Raw genomic sequence first — 25,331 nt, 5'->3', positions numbered from 1 at the left:
CTAAGAATAAAATCTGACAGTTGCCTTTCTCAGGGCCTCCTTCACATCTCTGTTCCTCAGACTGTAGATGAGAGGGTTCAGCATGGGGATCACCACCGTGTAGAACAGAGACACCACTTTGTTCTGGTCAGTTGAGTAGCTGGGTCTGGGAAGCACATAAATGAAGGTAATAGTTCCATAGTAGAGGGTAACAGCAGTGAGGTGGGAAATGCAGGTGGAGAAGGCCTTGCGTCGGCCCTCAGCAGAACGCATCTTTAGGATGGTGATGAGGATGTACATATAAGAGAGAGATATCACAAACACTGTGACCACAATAATGGACCCAGAAGAGAGGGAAGGGATGATTTCAACAATGGAGACATCTGAGCAGGAAATTTTTAACAAAGGGGAGAAGTCACAGAAAAAGTGATCTACCTGATTGGGTCCACAGAAAGACACACTCAATAAACAGCCAGTAAATGTCCAAGCATTCACAAATCCACCCAAGTAGGACAACCCCACTAAGAGAATGCAGATTCTGGGGGCCATGCGGGTGGTGTAGAGCAGTGGTGAGCAGATGGCCACGTAGCGATCATAGGCCATGGTGGCCAGCAGGAAGAACTCAGTGCTCCCAAACACTGCTACAGAACAGAGTTGAGCTACACAGCCAGCAACAGGCAGAGAGATGCCTTTCCTCAGGAAGCCCATGAGCATGACAGGTGTGACTGAAGAGGAGCAACCAATGTCTACAAAGGCCAAATGGCAGAGGAAAAAATACATTGGGGTATGAAGCTGAGGGCTGCTTCTGATTAGCATGATAATGCTGACATTGCCCATTAAGGTGACAACATAGATTCCTAGAAACACAATAAATAAAATGACACACATTGTAGCATCCTCCGTTAACCCCAGAATGATGAATTCAGTCACTCGGGTGTTGTTTCCAACTTCCATGTTTTCTGTGAATTATTCCTATTGAGGCAAATGTGAACATTCATTTTTATGCTTCTTTGTTTTTTGCCATTGTGTTTTGGCCAAGGCAAAGTTCCTCTATTTTTGAGGCATCCTGTGAAAGAATAATTAATGATAGATAATAAGAGAAGACAGAGAAATTATAGTACAATGTGATAATTTCAGGGTATACTAAAGAGTCAGTGAAAATTAGAAAAGAAGTTGTGCTCATCAGAATGAGAAAATAGAAGTGTGAAAATAATTTTATAATATTTTGTAAAATATTATAAAATAATATAATTGGGACTATGCTATTTACCTGAAAATTTCACATATATATACATCCTTTGTTTCCATAAATTTCAGCTAAATAAAAATCTATCAGTACACTCTATATTTTTATAACTCCTTTTTGCATGCATTTTCTTTTATTACTTTATACATATAATGAACAACTAAAGAAAGACTCATGTACAAATCATTGACAATGCCTCATGATCCATTTTGATTTAGTGTACTTTGGGGGCATAAGTAAGTAACATTTACTTACTTGTAATCACACATTATTATCCACTTTTATAACTTGCAGTTTCAGTCAATATTATCAATAAAATACTATCCCAGTTTCCACAAAATTTTTCATATCTGACATGCTAGATGATAATTTGTAAAAATTCTTAGCATTGTATTCATGAAGCTTCATAATCTGTCTCTGATTAGTTTCTAAATGTATCTTCCTATACATGCTTCTCTGCAATTCTTGTGCTTTTAAGAGACATGTTAACATGAAATGTATATTATCTACTCACTGTTTTAGGTTTTAATATTCAGAGAAACACAATTTTCTGCTTACAATATTATTTCAGTTCTTAAAGTTCTAAGCACCAAAAATAGTAAATATAGGTACTGAGTACCATAAAAATGTCTTATTTTTGAATAAGAAAGACAGAACAAAAAAGGACAAAAAAACCCCACATAACTCATGGACAGCAACAATAGTGTGTGACTGTCAGCGGGAGGTGGAGGAGGGCACAGGGGATACATGGTGATGGGTGAACACTAGACCTGGGTGGGTGGGTGAATATACAGTGCGGTGTACAGAGCTGTGCTGTAGAAATGGGCACCGGAAACCTCTATAATAACGTGAACCAGTGCCACCCTGATAAAATTCAATTACAAAAGAGAAATCATTCAGTACTCCCAATAATGGGACTTCATTCTTTGACTGAATGAATGGTAAGATATAAAAATCAACAGTTGAGAATCTGCAGTTCATTAAAAAATGAGTTCTTTTCTTAATTTCATTAAGTGCATTTAAATTACTCTAGTGACAGGGAGCTTGCTGCCATTGTTGTTAGCTCTATCATTAAAAATCTGTTCTCACCTTTTCAGTGATCGCTGGTACTAACCACCTCCTCCTCTCTGTAGAAAAACTCTGACAGATTTGAATACAGCTAGCCCACCCCACAGACTTTCCTTTCCTAAAATTAAGCGCCTATAGTTCCTTTGGCCACCTGGGGCACACTGTTCAGACCCCCCCAGTGCTCTTTTCAGCCTCTGAACACACACTGGTCCGGGCAAAGGGGCAGCCCTGAGCAGCATGTGTGAGGCTACCTCTGCATCTCTGTGCACGCCATGTGAGCCTCCACTGGTGCTGAGAGAATAGTCATGGAGATGAAGAGAGAGGACAGACCACAGGCCTCCTGCTGAGAACCTATTCTAACTTGCACATGACAATCTCTGTGACTGTTTTTTCATTTGTAAAATGAGAATAATAGTTCCTGTAATGCAGCTTTGTTGTTAGAATAAAATAAATAATATGCATAAAGAACCCAAAGGTGTTTGGTCATACATCAGGGCTAAGTAACTACCATATATATATAAATATAAAATTTTATTTTATTTATTTATTTATTTATTTTTGTTACAGGAACAGAGAGAGAGAGAGTCAGAGAGAGGGATAGATCAGGACAGACAGACAGAAACAGAGAGAGATAAGAAGCATCAATCATCAGTTTTTCGTTGCAACACCTTAGTTGTTCATTGATTGCTTTCTCATATGTGCCTTGACCGCGGGCCTTCAGCAGACCGAGTAACCCCTTGCTTGAGCCAGCGACCTTGGGTCTAAGCTGGTGAGCATTTTTTATTTTGCTCAAGGCAGATGAGCCCACGCTCAAGCTGGAGACCTCGGGGTCTCGAACCTGGGTCCTCGGCATCCTAGTCCAATGCTCTATCCACTGCGTCACCGCCTGGTCAGGCATAACTACTTTTAATTAGATAAAAATGAACTGTTTGTAGATTTTCTGCTGTTTAATTTTTTGATGAGATTTATATATAATTTTTCTTTCAACACATGGCAGGATATTTTCACCACAAAGCAAATAAGACAGAAAGTCCAATATCTGATGTCTGCATACTTCAGGACTATGCCATTGAGAAGCATAATGTGATAACTGATTCTTGCTGTTCCCTTCCTTTGTACTGGCCACAGCGGGTTCTCTCTCCAGCTCTTCACTTTGCCATCCCATTCATGTTTGCCTACCTAGGGCATGGACCTGACTCTCAATGCATGGTGACAACAAGACATAGGACCCTGAGCCTCATCCCACCTGAGTATCTAGTGTGTCTTCTTCATTTCCTTTCATAGTTTGAGCTACAGAAGCATAGCAGCTGCTTTGGCTACTTCAGACCATCCATATGCCTTGGGCCACCCTGGAAGCCTGGTGTGGGTGCCCAGAGTAGCCATTCTGCAGTGCGCCCCTTGCTGAGGCCAGTTTCCACAGAGGTCAAGAGCAAAGTATATCAGACACCTTCTTTTAGTTTTAATTTTACATTGAATAAATAAAAATTAAAAGTATTTAAACATAATCCATAAATATTGCACTCACCTTCAGAGCCAGAATTGTTGAGGCTGCATCCCTAAGAGAATTGTATAAAGCAGAAGTTTGCCACTTAGTTTTATAAGTAGTGGACTGAATACTCAACAATGTAAACCACTGACTGCTCCCCTGGATCAAGGACCACAGTTACATACATGCTCTGAGGATGAAGATGGTTATCTATGTGTATGGCCAGAGGAAAAGGAAGACTCTAATAGAACAAAAAAATTCCCTAGGGCTGTTTTTCTTGCCCCATTGAGTAAATAATTTTCTTGTTCAGAAAACCTTGTAGAGCCTGGTGACTCATTAAGGTCAGGTTGCCCTTCCCAAAGGAGCATCTATATGACTGGTGTCCTTTTGAATTTCTTCTCCTTTAGTTATAATGAAAGTAAAGATGTGCTTGGTCTCCCATAGCATAGAAAACATTCAGAATAATTAGCTTCCTACTTTATTAGGGTTAGTAGGCTGACAAAAGTATACTTTCCAATTAAAGTAACCTTTAAGTCAATATGAAAAGGAGTATTAGAATTGAAGTAGGGAATAGTAAGGAAGAAAACATTACTTTGACTTAGTGACAACTTACCTGCAAAAAAAAAATTAAGACGATTCTTTCTGGAATTCAGTATACACAGGATTGTCCACTATTTAGGTGTCTTAGAACTCTTTCCTTCTCGCCCCCAAACAGAATAATTCAAAGAACTCTTCTGAGGCAGCTAAACACCCGCATCCACTGAGCCCGCAGGCAATAGCAAGTACATTAGCTACTCCACCTTCCTTTATTTGTCTCTAAAGGTTACCATGGACATTTATTATTTCTACAGCTTTTTTCACACATTCTGATAGACGAGACATCTCCAGTGGAGGTATTTTGCTATTCACAACCATCATTCACCATCCTCCAGTTGTAGTCAGGGCTGGACTCTGTTACTTCCTGTAGAAGTCATTTGTCCCATGCCCATTCTGGGATTACCCTCTGTGAAAAAATCTCTTGCAACCTGAAAGCGTCAAGATATTTCACAGTGATATATAAGCCTCCTTACTTCACCAGTTCTATTTAAGAGTACTCACTTATTTTCAAGAAGCAGAATAGACTGCAACACCAGAATAAAGAAGCAGGTTCCAAATCTAAACAATGTTGGTTACCAGTAGATCAGTATCTTGCTCAGTCTTTCTTCTGCATTAAACTGAATTATTCATCATTTTGGACAGTGGATGTGGCCAGTACTCCATTAGCCTTGAGAAGTGAAAGCAAACCCATCATTCATTTAATCACTAATTTAGTCAACCCATTGCCTAAACTAAATTGAGGGCCTGCTAGCCAAAACAAAACATCAAACAAATTTCAACCCAAGTTGAATTTATCACAGAGCGTTATCAGTAGTATAATGAAGGCACGTAGAAGTGCTTCAGAAATATAGGAGAAGAAACCATTTACTTTGAACCTAAGGAGCAGTTAGGGAAGGCGGCATAAACAGAAAGTTAGGTACTAACAAAGGTATATTTTCAAGGATCCTGATGAAAGCTTGTTTACAGACGTGGATGAAAAATTACTGGAATAGAAATTTGGCCGGAGAGATGAAGAAAAGTCAGTCACAGCAGGGCCCTAATTCTATCTCTGTAGACAAAACAGACCCTTTGGCTGAGGACTCCAAGTGGTGGGGAGAAAGCCATGGGTTAATATGAGTAATTACGCAGAAACACAGCACAATTTATCAATACTACGACTACCCATGAATGGGTAGTCATTGGCAAACTGTTTATTATCACTGCATGAAAAAATAAGGGCCAGAAGTTGAGGCTAACCACTTACATGTTTTTATTGCAATTTGAGAGCATAATAACTTGTCTATTGATTCATTTTTTTTTTTTTTTGACAGAGACAGAGAGAGATCCAGAGAGAAGGACTGACAGGGACAAACAGACAGGAAGGGAGAGAGATGAGAAGCATCAATTCTTCTTTGCGGCACCTTAGTTGTTCATTGCTTGCTTTCTCATATGTGCCCTAACTGGGGGGCTACAGTAGAGCGAGTGACCCCTGGCTCAAGCCAGCGACCTTGGGCTTCAAGCCAGTGGCCTCTGGGCTCAAGCCAGTGATCCTGGGGATTTGAACCTGGGTCCTCCGCATACAGTCCAATGATCTATCCACTGTGTCACTGCCTGGTTAGACTAAGTCCATTGAGTCTAATAAGGAAAATGAATTTATATTTTTTCTTATTAAATTTAATAGTTCTAGTTTAATTATTTTCTAAATATTATTAACCCATGGATGCTAGGGTAAATACTCTCCTTCATTTAATATGTTTGAAAAACCTAAATGTGACTTTTTCTTTAATTGAGAGGAGGGAAGATAGTGAGACACACTGCCACATGCACCTCAACTGGGATCCACCTCGAACGACCATCTGGGGCAATGCTTGGACCAACCATGCTATCATCAGCGCCTGGAACCAATGTTTTAACCAATCAAGCCACTGGCTATGAGAGGAGAAGAGAAGAAAAGGGGGAAAGGTATGGAAGAGAAGCAGATGGTCATTTCTTATGTTTTCCCTGACTGGGGATTGAACCTGGGACATCTGCATGCCAGGTTGATGCTCTCTACACTAAGACAACTGTCCAAGGCCTCCTTTTATTTTAAAAATTTTATTTATTGATTTTACAGAGAGAAGAGAGAACTATCAACTCATAGTTGTTTCACTTTAGTTGTTCATTGATTGCTTGTCTTATGTGCCTTGTCCAGGCAAGCCCAGAGTTTTGAAATGGCAACCTCAGCATTCCAGATTGATGTATTAGCCATTACGCCACCACAAGCCAGGCTAGGTGTAAGCTTTAAAAAATATTCCCCCCCCCCACTTATTTATACATACATTGGCTGATTGTTGAATGTGCCCTAACTGGGAATCAAACCTCCAACCATGACATAGAGTAGCTGAGTGGATAAGAAAATAAAATCTATATATATGCTGTTTAGAAAAGACCCATATCAGAATATAAAATACAAACATACTAAAAATGAAAGGATAGAAAAAGATATTCCATGCAAACAGAAACAAAAAAAAGGTGAGGTAGCAATACTTATATTAGATAAAATAGACTTTAAAACAAAGGCCATACAAGAGATAGAGGACATGACCGAATACTAAAGGGATCACTCTAATAGGAGAATAGACCCTTTGTAAACATATATACACATCACATAGAAGCACCTAAATATGTAAAGAAAATCTTGGAAGACAAAAAGCAAATGATCAACAAAATTAGAGTCATTGTAAGGGATTTTAACACCACATTTAGTCAGAGAGATAGATCTTCCAAACAAAAAATTAACAAGGCAAAACCAACCTTAAATGATGCAATAGACCAATAAATTTAATTGTTCTTTACAGAGCATTTCACCCCAAAGCTGCAGAATATCATTTTTTTTCAAATGCACACGGAACATTCTCTAGGATAGACCACATATTAGGCCACAAAACAAGTCTCAATAAATTAAAGAAGACCTAAATCATATTAAGCATCTTCTCAAAACACAATGATATAAAACTAGAAATCAATTTCAATAAAAAAAATCCCTGAAAAATAAACAAACACATAAAGGCTAAGTAATCTGTTACTAAACAATAAATAAGTCAACAATGGGATCAGGGAAGAAATCAAAATTTACCTTCAGATGAATGAAATTGAACACACAACAACCCCAAATCTATAGAACATAAAAAAAAAGTCCTTAAAGGATATTTCATAGCATTATAGGCCTATCTCAAAAAGAAAAAAAAAAAGAAAAAAATTCAAATAAACAATTTTAACCTTACATCTAAAAGAACTAGAAAAAGAACAACAAATAACCTCAGAAAAAGTAGAGAGGAAAAAATAATAAAGATTAGGGAATAAATATATGACATACAGTCTAAATAAATACAAAAGATCAGTGAAACCAAAAGCTAGCTGGTTGAAAAGATAAACAAGATTGACAAACCTTTACCCAGACTCATCTACAAAAAGAGAGAGAGGGCCCAAGGAAATAAAATCAGAATTCAAAGAGGAGAAGTAAACCCTACCCTGTTAGCTCAGCCTGTTAGAGCATCATTGTGAAACAAGGTTGTGGGTTTGAATCCTGACCAGGGCACACATGGGAAGCAACCAATGAATACACAATTAAGTGAAACAACAAATAAATGCCTCCCTTCCCTGTCTCCTCTCTCTCCCTTCCTCTCTCTGTCTCCCTAAAAATCAACCAATCAATAATAAGCCCTGCTGGATAGCTTGGTTGGTTGGAGTGTCGTTTCCAGGGAGCGAAGGTTGCTGATTAAATCCCTGGTCAGGGCACATACAAGAATGGATTGATGTTCCTGTTTCTCTGTCACTCTCTCCTTGCCTGACTCTCTCGAAAAAAGAAAATAAAAATGGGGAAATAACAACTGACACCAAAAAAATACAAAGGATTATAAGAAAATAATATGAATGATTATATGCCAACAAATTGGACAACTTGGATGAAATGGATAATTCCTAGAAATATACAATCTTCCAAAACTGAATCAGAAATAATCTGAATAGACCAATTACAACTAATAACATGCAAAGAGTAATAAAATAAATCTCAGCAAGCAAAAGTCCTGGACTAGATTGCATCACAGGCAAATTTTATTGAACATTCAAAAAATAACTATCATTCTCAAACTATTCCAAAACATTAAAGAGGAGGAAAGACCACCAAGCTCATTTTACAAGGCCAGCACTATCCTAATACCAAAATCTAAAGACATTACAAAGAAAAAAAGTTATAGGCCGAGTAGTATTCCATAGTGTATATGTGCCACATCTTCTTTATCCAATCTTCTATTGAAGGGCTTTTTGGTTGTTTCCATGTCTTGGCCACTGTGAACAGTGCTGCTATGAACATGGGGCTACATGTGTCTTTACGTATCAATGATTCTGAGGTTTTGGGGTATATACCCAGTAGAGGGATTGCTGGGTCATAAAGTAGTTCTATTTGCAGTTTTTTGAAGAACCACCATACTTTCCTCCATAATGGTTGTACTACTTTACATTCCCACCAACAGTGAATGAGGGTTCCTTTTTCTCCACAGCCTCTCCAACATTTGTTATTACCCGTCTTGTTGATAATAGCTAATCTAACAGGGGTGAGGTGGTATCTCATTGTAGTTTTGATTTGCATTTCTCTAATAACTAATGAAGCTGAGCATCTTTTCATATATCTGTTGGCCATTTGTATATGCAACATAATTTAATGACAAGATAACCTAGACATGTTTTCTTTGAATATATGTACCCTGAATTATTAATGTCATCCCATTAACATTAATAAAAATTTATATATAAAAAAAAGTTATAGGCCAATATCCCTGATGAATACAGACAATGAAATCCTTAACAAGCCTGACCTGTGGTGGCCCAGTGGATAAAGCGTCAACCTGCAGTGCTGAGGTGGCAGGTTCGAAACTCTGGGCTTTCCAGGACAAGGTATATATGGGTGTTGATACTTCCTGCTCCTATTTCATTCTCTCTCTCTCCTCTCAAATAAATAAATAAATAAATAAAATTAAAAAAAAAAGAGAAATAAATCCTCAACAAAATATTACCAAATCTGATACAGCAATACATGAAAAAAATCATGACCTGACCAGGCAGTGGAGCAGTGGATAAAGCAGCAGACTGTGAAGCGGAGGACCTAGGTTCAAAACCCCAAGGTCACGGGCTTGAGCGCAGGCTCATCCAGCTTGAGCGTGGGCTCACCAGTTTGAGTGTGGGGTCACTGGCTTGAGCATGGGATCATAGGCATGACCCACCCTATGGTCACTGGCTTGAGCCCAAAGGTCGCTGACTTGAAGCCCAACATCACTAGCTTGAACCCAAGGTCACTAGCTTGAGCAAGGGGTCACTTGCTCTTCTGTAGCTACCTCCCCCCCCCCAGTCAAGGCACATGTGAGAAAGCAATCAATAAACAACTAAGGAGCCACAACAAAGAGCTGCAACGAAGTATTGATGCTTCTCATCTCTCTCCCTTCCTGTCTGTCCCTACCTGTCCCTCTTCCTGACTCTTTCCCTGTCTTGGCCAAAAATAATAAAATAAAATTATGAACTATAATCAAGAGAAATTTATTCTGGGGATAAAAGGTTGGTACAATATTTACAAAGCAACAAACATGACACACTACATAAAATAAAGGATAAAAATTACATGATTATATCAATCGATGTAGCACCAATTTATGATTTAAAAAAATCTCAGCAAAGTGGGAATAAAAGAAACATACCTCAATGTAATAAAAGCCATATATGAAAAATCCACAGCCAACATCATATTCATTGCCAGAAAACTAAAAGCATTTCCCTTAACATAAGGAACAATACAGGATGTCTGCTTTCGCCAATCTTATTCAACATAGTACTGGAAGTCCTAGCCATAGCAGACTAGAATGAAAAATAAAAAGCAGACATATTGGAAAGGAAGAAGTAAAACTGTCATTATCTGCAGATGACATGATCAGATATGCAGAAAAACCTGAAGACTCCACGAAAAAATTACTAGAACTGATCAATGAATTCAGTAATGTAGCACTATACAGAATATCCAAGAATCAGTTCCATTTTTATACACCAATAATAAAATATCAGGAAGAGAAACTAAGAAAACAATACCATTTACAATTACAGCAATTTTTAAGAATGTACCTGGAAATACATTTAACCAAGGAAATAAAAGATGTGAACTTGAAAAATTATAAGATACTGAATAAAGAAATTGAGGAAGATACAAATAATGGAAGCATTCACTGTGTTCCTACTACACAAAACAATTTATAGATTTAACATAATTTTTATTAAATAAAATACAATTGCAACTTTACTGTATTGGTTTATAAGTCTATTTCTTTCCTATTCACCAACAATAAAACTTCAAAAAACAAACTCAAAAAGCCAATTCCTTTTATGATTGCAACAACAGAAAAGTAAAATATCTAGGAATAAACTTAACAAAGGATGTGAAGGTCATATATACTGAAAATTACAAAGCACTATTAAAAGAAGTTAAAAAAGACAAAATGAAATGGAAAAATATTTCATGTTTATCAATTGGAAGAATCAACATAGTTAAAATGGTCATATTACCTAAAGAAATATACAAATTTAATGCAATCACCATAAAAATCCCAATGTCGTTTTTTAAAGAAATAAAACCACATATATATGAACAAATAATCTTTGACAAAGAAACCAAAAACACACAATGGAGAAAAGAAAGCTTCTTCAATAAATGCTGCTAGGAAAATTGGAAAGCTACATGCAAAAGAATGAAACTTGACTACAGTTTGTTCCCCTGCAAAAATTAATTCAAAATGGGTCAAAGACCTAAATGTAACATATGAAATAATAAAATACATAGAAGAAAACATAGGTGCAAAGTTCATGGACCTTGGTCATAGAAAACAATTTGTGAATTTGACCCCAAAGGCAAGGGAAGTAAAGGAAAAAATAAATGAATGGAACTATATCAAACTAAAAGGCTCTGCACAGCAAAAGAAAATGACAACTAAACAAATAGGCAGCCAACTAAACAAGAGATGATATTTGTAAACAACACCTCCAATAAGGGGTTAATATCCAAAATATATAAAGAACTCATAAAGCTCAGCAACAAACAAGCAAACAATCCAATTTAAAAATGGGGAGAGGACCTGAACTGACATTTCTCCCAAGAGGACATACAAATGGGCAAGAAATATATAAAAAGATGCTCATCTTCACTAGCTATTAGAGAAATGCAAATCAAAACTACAATGATATACCATCTCACATCTGTTAGGATGGCTGTTATCAACAAGACAGGTAATAGCAAGTGTTGGAGAGGCTGTGGAGAAAAAGGAACCCTTATCTAATGCTGGTGGGAATATAAACTAGTACAACCATTATGGAAGAAAGTATGGTGGTTCCTCAAAAAATTAAGAACAGAACCAATAGAACTATCATATGATCCAGCAATTCTTTACTGGGTATCTACTTGAAAAATTTGAAAATATCAGTATGCAAAGACAAATGCACCTGCAAGTTCATCGCAGCATTATTCATGGTGACAAAGACATAGAAACAACCAAAGTGTCCCTCAATAGAGGATTGGATAAAGAAGATGTAGTACATATACAGTGGAATACTACTCAGCCATAAGAAATGGTAACACCAGGGAACAAAATTTTTGTTGCATCCACAAAAACACTTGTTCTTACCTAATTTGAGTGTGCTGATCTCAAATCTGATATTGGTTTTTCTCTGTAAGCTACAGCTTTTTTTTTTTTGCAATTCAAGATTTTAGGTTTTCATCTTATTGTAAAATTTTCAACATTTAGTTTAACATAATGAAATAGAATGTCTTTTGAGCATCATCTTTGTGAAAATATAATAATTTATATAATGCAGTAAATACACTAATACACTAAAAGATTTGATTGCATCAGAATTTGTCTACAATTTCTAAATAGAACATATTATTAATAAAACATTTATTTTAATCATAAAATTTGCACAAAACTTCTTTAAATTCTATTCAGGCAAAAATTTGTGTTTGTAGCTCTTGTGTTTGTGTACTTGTTGAGGACAATCTCCTTTGATGCTCCAGCAGTAGTCTGCCATCAATTTCTGTCCTATTGCCCCTGAGAATGCTCTTCCATTGTCTTTAGATCTTGATGAAAGCGTTCTCCTTGCTCATCATGACAGCTCCAAGATTTTCCGGAAACTTATCAAATTGACTGTTCAGGAAGTGAATCTTAACGCTCATGTTACATCCAATGTCACGGAAAGCCAACAGCATCCTTTGAACCAGCAGTTCAAAGTTTTCTGCTTTTTTGTTGCCAAGAAAGTTCTTTGTAAGTGCCGCAAAAGACTGCCATGCTGCTTTCTCCTCCTATTCATCTTCCTGGCAAGTTCTTCGTCACGTACGAGAGTTCGAATTTGAGGTCCATCAAATATACCTGCTTTTATCTTCTTGAAAGACAAGGCAGGAAAAGCAGAAATAATATGTTGAAAGCAGTCACTTTCTCTTTAAGGATACTTCATGAAACCTCTCTGCTGTTCTAGCAGGAAATTTACCATTTTAAGAACCACACAAATGATCCAGTTATGCTCCTCATACTTCAGAAAGTTGGGGACAATTTTTATGTCATTATAATCTTCTCGCAGATGAGTTGAATAACCAATTGGAACCACTGCGTAAACATAACCATTGTGTAAGAGAACATATTTCAGACTCCATTTAGAGTTGTCAATAAATAGCTGCCATTCTGTTGGACTGTAAGTGGTAACACCTAGCTGGCTGAGAAGACTACTGATATCATGACAGTAAACAAAGTGTTTGTGTTCGAAAAAAAGTCCACAAAAATTTGTTCATGCTTCCTGAAATGGGATACTTTAGCTGACTGGTGAAGTATATTCTTTCCTTGAAGCCTGGGGGTTAATAACTCAGCTGCTTTCTTTGATAGGCCCAAATCTCTTACTAAGTCATGCAATTTGGGTTGGCTAAACTGCTGAGGGGTTAATGACTGCTTGGTATCAGAAGAAGACCCTTCAGATTCTACAACCATTTCCTCATGCATCTTATCAAAATACACTTGATCACCATGTTCACTCTCTTCATCCTTAGAAGAAATAAAACCATTGAAAACTGGAACTGGGAGTGTCTCAGAGTGCGGGATAGGTCGTATTGCTGAAGGAATATTAGGATATGTAATCATATGCTGTCTTTTCTTGCTGATGCCCTTTGTATGGATCAAACAGAAATAACAGCCACGGCTGTGGTCCTTAGGTTCACGCCAAACCATGGGAATACCAAAAGGCATCCCTTTGTATTTTCCTTTTGTCCAGTCACGAAGCATTTCCTCACAATTATGACACACAATATGAGGAGCCCAATTCTTGTCTTGATCGCCAAGGGGAACTTGAAAATAGGTAATATATGCACGTGTCACAAATGATGAAATATTGCCCTTTTGACGTTGAAGTCTGTAACAGCCACATATATAACAGACGGTGTCAGGACTATTTTTACATTTACGCCTACACTTGAAGAAGCCATGATTCAATCTTAAAACAAAATAAGAGGGTGCTTTTACTAGATAGTAATTTTTTACATTTAAAAACAACTATGATTATGTAAAAGTGATGTTTGTAAAACATTAATTGCTTTGTGGTTATGTTCAATCCAAGAGTAATTCCCCTTGAACTCCAATTTAAAAACCAATGCATGCCATTAACTGTAACAAAAATAAATTAAAATTGCATAAAAACTAGAGCATGCACCAAAATACTAATTTCAGATTTGGAATCAGTGATGCAGAAATATATAGAAATAGTTCTAAAACCTCATGAAAATGAAAAAAAAATTGTTCCCCAGTGTAATAATATATTAGCATTTACAACAACATGGATGAACCTTGAGAATATTATGCTAAGTGAATTAAGAAAATCAGTAAAAGCTAAGAATTATATGATTTCACACATAGGTGAGATATAAAACTGAGACTCTTGGACATAGATAAAATGAAGTTGTTACCAGGGGAGGGAGATGAGGGGGAGGTGGTGGTAGAAAATCAGTAAATACAAGGTGACAGAAAATGATTTGACTTTGGGAGATGGGTATATAACATAATCAACAGTTCAAATGTTATAGAAATATTTACCTGAAACCTATGTACTTTTATTGATCAATGTCGTCAGGTTAAATTTAATTTTCTAAATAAAATATAACAAATAGATATGTTATACTTTTTGCTAGAAATAATAAATCCATGTTTAAAATAATTGTGGGCTTGCTGGGTAGATCCCAGTCGGGGTGCATGAAGGGGTGTGTCTCTGCTTTCCCTCCTATCACTGAATAAAAAAAAAACTTGAGACAAATTAAAACAAAACCACAAAGACACCAAAAATTTATGGAACATAGCCAAAGCAATTTTAAGAGGGGAATTCATAACAATATATATCTACCTCAAGAAAGAAAAAAAATCTCAAAGCAACAATCACCCTAAACTTACATTTAAAGGAACTAGGAAAGGAACAACAAAGTCCAAATTGAGTAGAAGAAAGGAAACAATGAAGATCAGAGAGAAAATAAGAGAATTGAGTCTAAAATAATAATAGAAAAAATCAATTTAACCAAGAGCTACTTTTTAAAAATAAACATAATTGATAAACTTTTAGCTAAACTTGTCAATAAAAAAGAGAAAAGTCTCAAATAAATCATAAATGAAAGAGGAACAATGCGAACCAATACCACAGAAACACAAAAATTATTACAAAAATACTATGAACAATTATATCCCAACAAATTGGACTACCTGGAAAAAATGGATGAAGTTCTAAACATATACGATTGTGCAAGGCTGAATTGTAGCATCCACAGGGTATGAGAACAAACGTCGGAGACTTTCAGGAGTTAAGATGTTACTTTATTGCCCAGTTTAACCTGCGCAGGGGCGAACTCCCAAGATGTCCGGAGACACTGTGCCCACAAGGAGCTGCAAACGGAAGCCGCACCTGGAGCTTACAGCCAGGCCCTTATATATCCTAAGTGAGCAAGCATAGTACAGAAGCAGATGTGGCAGTTTAGCTATTGGCTAGGGAAGTCACACGCAGTATAGCAACAGGGGCCGGCATAGCAACAGGGGCCGGTTTTAGCTTAGTGGCGAATTTCAAACCTAAACTTCTGATAAGGGTCTCTGACCTTCTTTGTTCCCAGCCTCACAGGAGCCATATCAGCACTTACTGTTCCTTCAATAGTTACACTCTTTGCAGCACTCCCTGTTCCTTCAATAGTTATTACACTCTTTGGCAGCCCCAGTACTCCATGAATCTAACATGAATCAGGTAAGAAAAAAAATCTAAAAAGACAAATATCTACTAACAAAATCAAATCAATAATTAAACATTCCCAATAGACAAACATCCTGAATTGAGTGGCTTCACAAGTAAATTTTAACAACTATTCAAAGAAGAATTAATGCCTATCCTTTTCAACTCTTCCAATATTGGAGTAGGTGTATGGCTCCCAAATTCATTTTATGAGACCAGTATTGCCCTGTTACCAAAACCAGACAAATACATTACAAAAGGAGAAAATTATAGGCCAATATTATCGATAAACATAGATACAAAAACTCACAACAAAATATTTGCAAATCAAATTCAGTAATATAATAAAAAAGATCATATACCATTATCAAGTAGGATTTATTCCTAGGATACAAAATTGATTCAATATCCAGAAATCAACTGATATGATATACCACATAAACAAAAGATAAAATCATATGATCATATCAATAGGTGCAGATAAAGAATTTGACAAAATCCAACATTCATGGTAAGTACACTCCACAAAGTGAGGATAGAGAGAATATAACTCAACATAATCAAGACCATGTATGACAAACCCACAGCTAACAGTATAATCAACAGTGAAAAACTGAAAGTTTTTTATTTAAGATAAAAAAAAAAGACAAAGATTTCCACATTTACTACCATTACTCAACACAGTACTGGAAGTCCTAGTCACAGCAATCAGACAAGAAATAGAAATAAATGGCATTGGAACTAGAATGGAAGAATAGTCCTTATTTGCAAGCAACATGAAACTAGGTATAAAATACCCTAAAGCAGTGGTTCTCAACCTTTTCAGATTTGAGGACTGGTAGAAAAAGGAAAAATTATTTTGGGGATCACTAAGGCAGAAATCACCCTAAGCATAAACGAATTCAAGTAAGATCGCTGGGTCCATAATCTTCATACAACACTATGGTGGTTAATTCTTTCACAGACTGACATAATATTTCTGGTGGTTGAAAAACATTACTCTAAAGAATCTACTGATAAACTATTAAAATTAATAAATGAATTCAGTAAAGTAGTAGGACACAAAGTTAATATTAACAAGTTGGTTGCTTTTTTTTTTTTGATATTTTTTCCAAAGTGAGAAGCAGGGAGGCAGTCAGACAGACTCCCGCATGTGCCCGACTGGGAACCACCTGGCATGCCCAACTAGGGGGCGATGATTGGCCCATCTGGGGCTTTGCTCCATTGCAGCAGGAGCCATTCTAGCACCTGAGATGGAGGCCATGGAGCCGTCCTCAGCCAACTTTGCTCCAATGGAGACTTGGCTGCGGGAGGGGAACAGAGAGATAGAGAAGGAGACAGGGGAAGGGTGGAGAAGTAGATGGGCATGTCTCCCGTGTGCCCTGAATGGGAATTGAACCCAGGATTTCCACACACCAGGCCAATGCTTTACCACTGAGCAATCAGACCAGGGCCCAAGTTGGTTGCATTTTTATATACCAATAACAAATTGTCAGAAAAGTAAATTGAGAAAACAATCCCATTTACAATTACTTCAAAGAAAAAAAATAGTAATAAATTTAACTAAGAAGATAAAAATGCTATAATTGAAAGCCTATATGACATTGATAAAAGAAATTGAAGATACAAATAAATGGGAGGACATTCTGTGCTCATAGGTAGGAAGAATTAACATAGTTACAATGTTCATATTACCAAAGAACTCTATAGATGCAATACAATCCTTATCAAAACAACAATGGCATTTTTTTTCACAGAACTATTACAAATAATCTTAAAATTTATATATAACCACAGAAAAAACCTGAATAGTCATAGCAATCTTGAGAAAGAAAAACAAAGTTATATACTTCTTAATATACTACCATCATTATATTAATTAAACCAACACAGTACTGGCATGAGAACAGACACATAGATCAATAAAACAGAATAAAGAACCAACAAATAAACCCGCATAAATATGGTCAACTAATCTATGACAAAGGTGGCAGAAATGCACAATGGGGTAAAGACAGTCTTTTTAATACCTAATGTGGAGAAAACAGAACAGATACATACATAAAAGGAAAAACAAAAAACCTGGATCACTGTCTTGCACCATATATAAAATAAACTCAAAATTTATTACAGACTTAAATGCAAGACCTGAAACCAAAAAAAGAAAAAACAAAAAAATTCCTAGAAGAAAAAGTAGGTATAAAATCTTTGACATCATTCTTAGTAATACTTTTTTGAATATGTCTTCTTGGGCAAGGGAAACTAAAGAAAAACAAATTGGGGCTACCTCAAAATAAAAAGGTTTTTGCACAACAAAGAAAGCCGTCAACAAAACATAAAGACAACCAACTGAATGAAATAAGACATTTGCCAATAATACACCCAATAAGGGGTTGATATTCAAAATATTTAAGGGACTCATATAACTCAACACAGTGGTTTTCAACTGCCAGTCCACAGACCAGTGCTGACTCACAAAAGAGTTACCCACCCTGATGTTGTACTATAATCTTCATACAACATCAGTGGTTAATTCTTTTGTGGACCTGATGGAAATTTCTGGTGGACCAGCAACAGTCCACAGACGGATTGAAAACCACTGATTTAACACACACACACACCCCAATCTGAGAAAAAAAATGAGTAGAGGACCTAAACGGACATTTCTCAAAATATGACATACGTGGAGAAAAAGGAACCCTCATTCACTGTTGGTGGGACTGTAAAGTAGTACAACCATTATGGAGGAAAGTATGGTGGTTCCTCAAAAAACTGCAAATAGAACTACCTTATGACCCAGCAATCCCTCTACTGGGTATATACCCCAAAACCTCAGAAACATTGATACGTGAAGACACATGTAGCCCCATGTTCATTGCAGCACTGTTCACAGTGGCCAAGACATGGAAACAACCAAAAAGCCCTTCAATAGAAGATTGGATAAAGAAGATGTGGCACATATACACTATGGAATTCTACTCAGCCATAAGAAATGATGACATCAGATCATTTACAGCAAAATGGTGGGATCTTGATAACATTATAAGGAGTGAAATAAGCAAATCAGAAAAAAACAAGAACTACATGATTCCATACATTGGTGGAACATAAAAATAAGACTAAGAGACATGGACAAGAGTGTGGTGGTTACCAAGGGTGGGGGGGAGGGAGGACATGGGAGGGAGGGAGGGAGAGAGTTAGGGGGAGGGGGAGGGGCACAGAGAACTAGATAGAGGGTGGCGGAGGACAATCTGACTTTGGGCGAGGGGTTTGCAACATAATTTGATGACAAAATAACCTAGACATGTTTTCTTTGAATATATGTACCCTGATTTATTAATGTCATCCCATTACCATTAATAAAAATTTATTAAAAAAAAATATGACATACAGATGGGCAACAGACATATGAAAAGATGCTCAACATTACTAATCATCAGAGAAATGCAAATTAAAACCATAATGAGATAGCGCTTCATACATGTCACAATGGCTATAATAAAGAAAAAAATCAGCAAACAACAAGTGTTTATGAGGATGTGGAGAAAAGGGATCCCTTGTGCACCATTTGTATGATTCTAAATTGGTACAGTCACTATGGAAAATGGTATGGAGGTTCCTCAAATAATTAAAGTAGAACTACTGCATTATCCAGCAATTCTACTTCTAGGTTCAATTTAAGAAATGTATAACACTAATTTGAAATAATAGCTGCATACGTATGTTCATTACAGCATTATTTACAATAGCTGAGATATGAAAGCAAACTAAGTGTTCGTCAACAGACCAATGTCTGAATATGTGGTACATACATACAATGGATTATTACTTAGCCATAAAAAATGAAATCTTGCCATTTGTAGCAACATGGCTGGACCTAGAGGGTATTGTACTAAGTGAAATAAGTAAACCAGAGAAAGACAAATACCATGATTCATTTACATGTGAAATAAAAAAAACAGACAAACAAAACAGAAACAAACTCATATATGCTAAGAACAAATTAATGATTGCTAGGTGTGAGTGGGGTTGAAGGGAAGGATGAGAAAGGTGAAGACATTAAGAAGCAAAAATTGTTAGTTATACAAATCTTCATAGACATGTGTGAGGACCATAATGGTTATATCCAGGACGTGAGTTCTGGCTGGCAACATAAACTGCAAAGGCAGCACCTCCCACGCATTTCCCGGCAGCAGCCAGGAGGAACTTATTATCAGATGCCTGATAGGCTTCCGGTTCCCAGGTGTTCCTAGGATAGCCACACCTTTTTGGGCAGCCATGCTCCCTTTGGGCTGTCGGCCTCAGCAGCTAACATCAACTCACTGATGAGATGGTGGCCCCATGCTGCAGTTGTCCCTAAGCACTGAATCTATAAGCTCTGACACTGCTCGAGGTGGGAGACTAGGAGAGGCTGAGAGACTTGAGACTTGAGTCTGAGGAGACTGAGGGGTTCTAAGGCTGCAGGACAGCTTGGAGGACAACATGGAATGAGGAAAGGACCCTCCAGGATTGCAGGACTACAGGACTGCAGGACTGCTTGACAGCATGTAAGAAAGCATCACAGCATGTCTCATATTCCTCTGGCTCCTTGTGCTTTCTCCAGCTTGGGGATCCCATTGACCCAATTCATCCCTTGCAGAGCCGATGGGCTCGGATAGCATGTAAAGTACAACATAGAGAAAATTATCAATAATATTTTAATAACTGTGTGATGACAAATGGGTACTAGATGTTATAGGAGCGATCACTTGTAAATTATATAAATGTCTAGTAACTATGTTGTATACCTGAAACTAATATAATCTAGTACATCAACTCTAATTGGAAAATAAATAAAATACTTAAGAGATATGTTAAAAAAATAGTTGAGGAAGCCTCAGAAATTTTTTGCATTGATTATTTGGTAAATGTAAGTGGAATGTCATTTATTAGCCGAGGAAAAGTGATGTTCATGTTATCCGTGTCTGCATAATGAGTCACTCAAAACATAGTATCTTAAAACAGAATAATTCTTTCATATAACATTATTTTGTAGTCAGAAATTCAGGTTGGGTTTGGTTCAGCATTTCTTCTGTTCCACATGGCATTGAAAGGAGTCACTTAGAGACATTTCGGTGCTTTCTAGGCATGTTAGAGAATCCAAGATGGCTTCACTTAGAAGCCCCACACCTTGGTAGAAATGGTTTGAAAGCTTTTCCTTCTCTATGTAATCTTAGACTCTTTCATTATGGTCTTACCAGGAGAGTAGTTGAATGTTTCACAAGGTGGTTCAGACTGCAATAGCAAGTGTCCCAAGAGAGCTAAAAAGGAAGTTGCAGCCTGACCTGTGGTGGCACAGTGGATAAAGCGCCCACCTGTAATGCTGAGGTCACCGGTTCAAAACCCCGGGCTTGCCTGGTCAAGGCACATATGGGAGTTGATACTTCCTGCTCCTCCTCCTATTCTCTCTATCTCTTTCCTCCCCCCCCAATAAAAATGAATAAATAAAATCTAAAAAAAATTAAAAGAGCCCTGGCCGGTTGGCTCAGCGGTAGAGCATCGCCCTGGCGTGCCGGGGACCCGGGTTCGATTCCCGGCCAGGGCACATAGGAGAAGTGCCCATTTGCTTCTCCACCCCCATCCCCTCCTTCCTCTCTGTCTCTCTCTTCCCCTCCCGCAGCCAAGGCTCCATTGGAGCAAAGATGGCCCGGGTGCTGGGGATGGCTCCTTGGCCTCTGCCCCAGGTGCTAGAGTGGCTCTGGTCTCGGCAGAGCGACCCCCCAGAGGGGCAGAGCATCGCCCCCTGGTGGGCAGAGCGTCGCCCCTGGTGGGCGTGCCGGGTGGATCCCGGTCGGGAGCATGCGGGAGTCTGTCTATCTCTCCCCGTTTCCAGCTTCAGAAAAATACAAAAAAAAAAAAAATTAAAAGAATAAAAAAGGAAGTTGCAGTATTTCCTATGATCTGGCCTCAAGAGACCTAGAACATCATTTCCACTGTCTTCTTTTAGCAAAACAAATCACTAAAGCCCAGATTCAAGGCAAGGGGAAGGAACACAGATCACACCTTTCAGAGAGAGAAAGACATAGCAAAGACGGCAACCATTTCCAATATACCATAATGCCTCTGACCACAATTATTTATATATAGGCACACCTTATTTTATTGTTATTTGCAGACTACAATTCTTACAAATTGAGTATCTGTGGCAACCCTGTGTTGACTGTATGTATTGGCACCATTTTCCCCATAGCATTTGCTTATTTCTTATCTCACTGTGACATTTTGGTAATTCTCACATTTCAAACTTTTTCATTATTATTAGATATGATGTGGTAATCAGTACTTTGTGATTTTTTAATATTATTACCATAATTGTTTTGGAGCACCATGTACCATGCCTATCTATATAAGACAGTGAATTTAAATGATAAATGTGTGAGTTCTATCAATTGCTGTATAAACAATGGTGAAAATCTGAAAGCGTTTTTCCGAAGATCAGAAACAAGCTAAGGATCTCACTCTGGCCACTTCTATTTAACACAGTACGGCAAGTCCTAGCCAGAAAAATTATGCCAAGTAAAGAAATAAAAGCTCTAAATTGAAAATGAAAATGTAAAATTGTCTCTGTTTTAAGATGACATGCTCCATATATAGAAAGTCCTAAATACTCCATTAAAAAGAACTGTTAGAGGCCCTGGCCGGTTGGCTCAGTGGTAGAGCGTCAGCCTGGCGTACAGAAGTCCCGGGTTCAATTCCTGGCCAGGGCATACTGGAGAAGCGCCCATCTGCTTCTCCACCCCTCCCCCTCTCCTTCCTCTCTGTCTCTCTCTTCCCCTCCTGCAGCCAAGGCTCCATTGGAGCAAAGATGGCCCAGGCACTGGGGATGGCTCCTTGGCCTCTGCCCCAGGCGCTAGAGTGGCTCTGGTAGCAACAGAGCGACGCCCCAGAGGGGCAGAGCATCGCCCCCTGGTGGGCAGAGCGTCGCCCCCTAGTGGGCGTGCCAGGTGGATCCCGGTCGGGCGCATACGGGAGTCTGTCAGCCTGTCTCTCTCCGTTTCCAGCTTCAGAAAAATACAAAAAAAAAAAAAAAAAAAAAGAACTGTTAGAAAAATAAATGAATTCAGTAAACTTGCAGGATACAAAGTCAACATACAAAAATCAGTTGTATTTGTATGTACTAAAATAACTATAAAACCTTTCAAAAAATAGGGCAGACTAGTGTAATTCCATTTGCATGAAATTCTAGGAACTGCAAAACTACAATGTGTACCTCTGTATGGGGGAGCCAGGAGTAATGGGGGTGGTTATGGGGGACGTTCCTGGGCTGAAGTTAATATTCTATATGATGAGAGGTGCTTGACTACACAGGTTGATGCATTTGCCAATACACAGTGCTCGTATACTTAAGATTTGTATATTTTCTTTATTTAAATTTCTATTAAATTTTATAAAATAAAAAGTAAAAGTACTGAACTCTAGTTATTGATTTGTATACAATAGTGTTTATGAGGAAGTATACAGATGACTGCAATTTCCTTTACTGTTTATTATAAAATAAGATGGATCAACAAATGGATAAAGTATAGAGATATGCAATAAAGCAAATATAGTGAATTCTGAATGGGTGACACCATGTAGTTTTCAAAAATGATGACAGTAATAATTCCAGTCCCACACACACTTCCAGAACTTTGTCACTGTCTCACCAAGAGTCGTAATCTATACTGCTCACAAAAGTTAGGGGATATAATTTCAAAATGAACATGAAGCTATAAAATATCCCTTAATTTTTGTAAGCACTATATTTCCATCCCCTAGAACCTGGATGGGACTTTAAGGCTGTCTGAATGAAAAGAATGCAGTACAAGTGAGGTAGATCATAAATGCTGACATGGTATCTACTTGGCTCTTATGGATGTTCACCCACAAAACACAGTCACCATGCACAAGCAGAAGGTTGAATCCCCATTAAAGGTCTTACACAATAGCCGGCATTAAAAAACCGGACAAGCTTGAACAAGACATTCAATGTCTCTGTTACCCTTATTAAACCCTGCCTATATGAATTTAACTGTTTGAGTCCACTAAGTTTTGGGGTAGTTTATTATATGAGACTGGATATTCAGAACAATCCAGGTAGTGGATATATAGTTGCTAATGGTCTAATTGTTGCAGCATGGATTTATGTTTTAAAACATTCCATGAAATACTAGAAACATTTTTTTGTGTGTGTGACAGAGACAGAGAGAGAGATAGAGGCAGATAGACAGGAAGGAAGAAAGATGAGAAGCATCAATTATTTGTTGTGGCACCTTACTTGTTTATTGATTGCTTTCTAATAAGTGCCTCAACAGAAGGGCTACAGCAGAGTGAGTGACCCCTTGCTCAAGCCTGTGTCCTTGGGTTCAAGCCAGTGACCTTGGGCTTCAAGTCAGTGACCATAAGGGTCATGTTGTTTATCCCACGAGCAAGCCAACAACCCTGCATTTAAGCTGGTGAGCCCACACTCAAGCCAGATGAGCCTGCGCTGAAGCTTGTGACCTCAGGATTCTGAACCTGCATCCTCTGTGTCCCAGTCCAACACTCTATCCACTGTGCCACTTCCTGATCAGGTTAGAAAAAAATTTTAAGTAGTACTGCATGCAGTGAATGGAGATTTCAATTACAGCAGACATTCCTGTTCAGCAAGGCCATCTTTCTTTTTTATAATTTGGTTTTCTTTCTTATTGATTTTAGAGAGCCAGGAAGAGGCAGACAGAGAAAAAGAGAGAGAGAGAGAGAGAGAGAGAAACATCGATTTGTTGTTCCACTTATTTATGCATTCACTGGTTAACTGCTCTATGTGCCCTTAACTGGGATTGAACCCACAACCTTGGCATATCGGGACAGCACTCCAATCTACCAAGATACCTGGCCAGGTCTTCTAAAGAAGAATTACTTCATGAGAAAGTAGTTACAACAATTATTCTATGTATACTTCTTTAAAAAATCAAATTTAATGGGTTGACATTGATCAATAAGAATACATAGGTTTCAAGTGAACATCTTTATACCATTTGAACTGTTGATTGCGTTGTGTGCCAATCACCCGAAGTCAAATCATTTCCCATCACTGTATATTTGTCTTTCTTTACTCCCCTCTCTCCCAACCACTCCCCCTGGTAACCATTTCACTTTTATCTATGTCTATGAGTCAATTTTATCCCACTTATGTGTGAAATCTATAGTTCTTAGCCTTTTCTGATTTACTTATTTCACTTATCTCACTTTTCTTTTGACAGATTCCCTAAACAACATCCAGTATGACAGGCCCTCCACTTAGCCTTGGATATAGGATAGAAGACCTATGGAACTTGGCAAATTTTCAGAACTATAAAAAAAATAGTACTGATTAGTATAGTATTGATTGGGAAGTAGACTATACCTGAGGGAATCACCCACATTTCAAAGTGCACTTGAACAAGTTGAGTTTCAATTACTTTGTTCATTTTTTCAGATAAATAAGACCAAATTTCACTGATTAATCATGGTGCTACATCTATAAGAACAATATTTTGTGGCCATTACCATGAGTTCTAAGTCCACAGAGGACAATCTTCTTTTACTATCTAATGGAGAGGAAGAAACTCCAAGTGGTGTCAAGAGTAATAGTCTCAGGTGACCACAAAATTCTCATTGGAATTTACA

General features: G+C 37.7%; 1 protein-coding gene across 1 annotated transcript; it reads right to left on the bottom strand.

The window, feature by feature from the left end:
* On the bottom strand, positions 1-948 carry LOC136320666 (olfactory receptor 5P1-like). The gene has a single exon (XM_066253829.1). The coding sequence runs from the start codon at positions 931-933 to the stop codon at positions 1-3; it is 933 nt and encodes a 310-aa protein (XP_066109926.1). The 5' UTR covers positions 934-948.
* Between the last annotated feature and the right edge of the window lie 24,383 nt (positions 949-25,331).

Source organism: Saccopteryx bilineata, chromosome 1, assembly GCF_036850765.1.
Source record: "Saccopteryx bilineata isolate mSacBil1 chromosome 1, mSacBil1_pri_phased_curated, whole genome shotgun sequence".
Lineage (NCBI taxonomy): Eukaryota > Metazoa > Chordata > Mammalia > Chiroptera > Emballonuridae > Saccopteryx > Saccopteryx bilineata.
This window is presented reverse-complemented; position numbering and strand designations above follow the sequence as displayed.

Excerpts from the sequence above, each read along its gene's own strand:
- LOC136320666 (XM_066253829.1), bottom strand. The coding sequence starts at position 933 with ATGGAAGTTGGAAACAACACCCGAGTGACTGAATTCATCATTCTGGGG.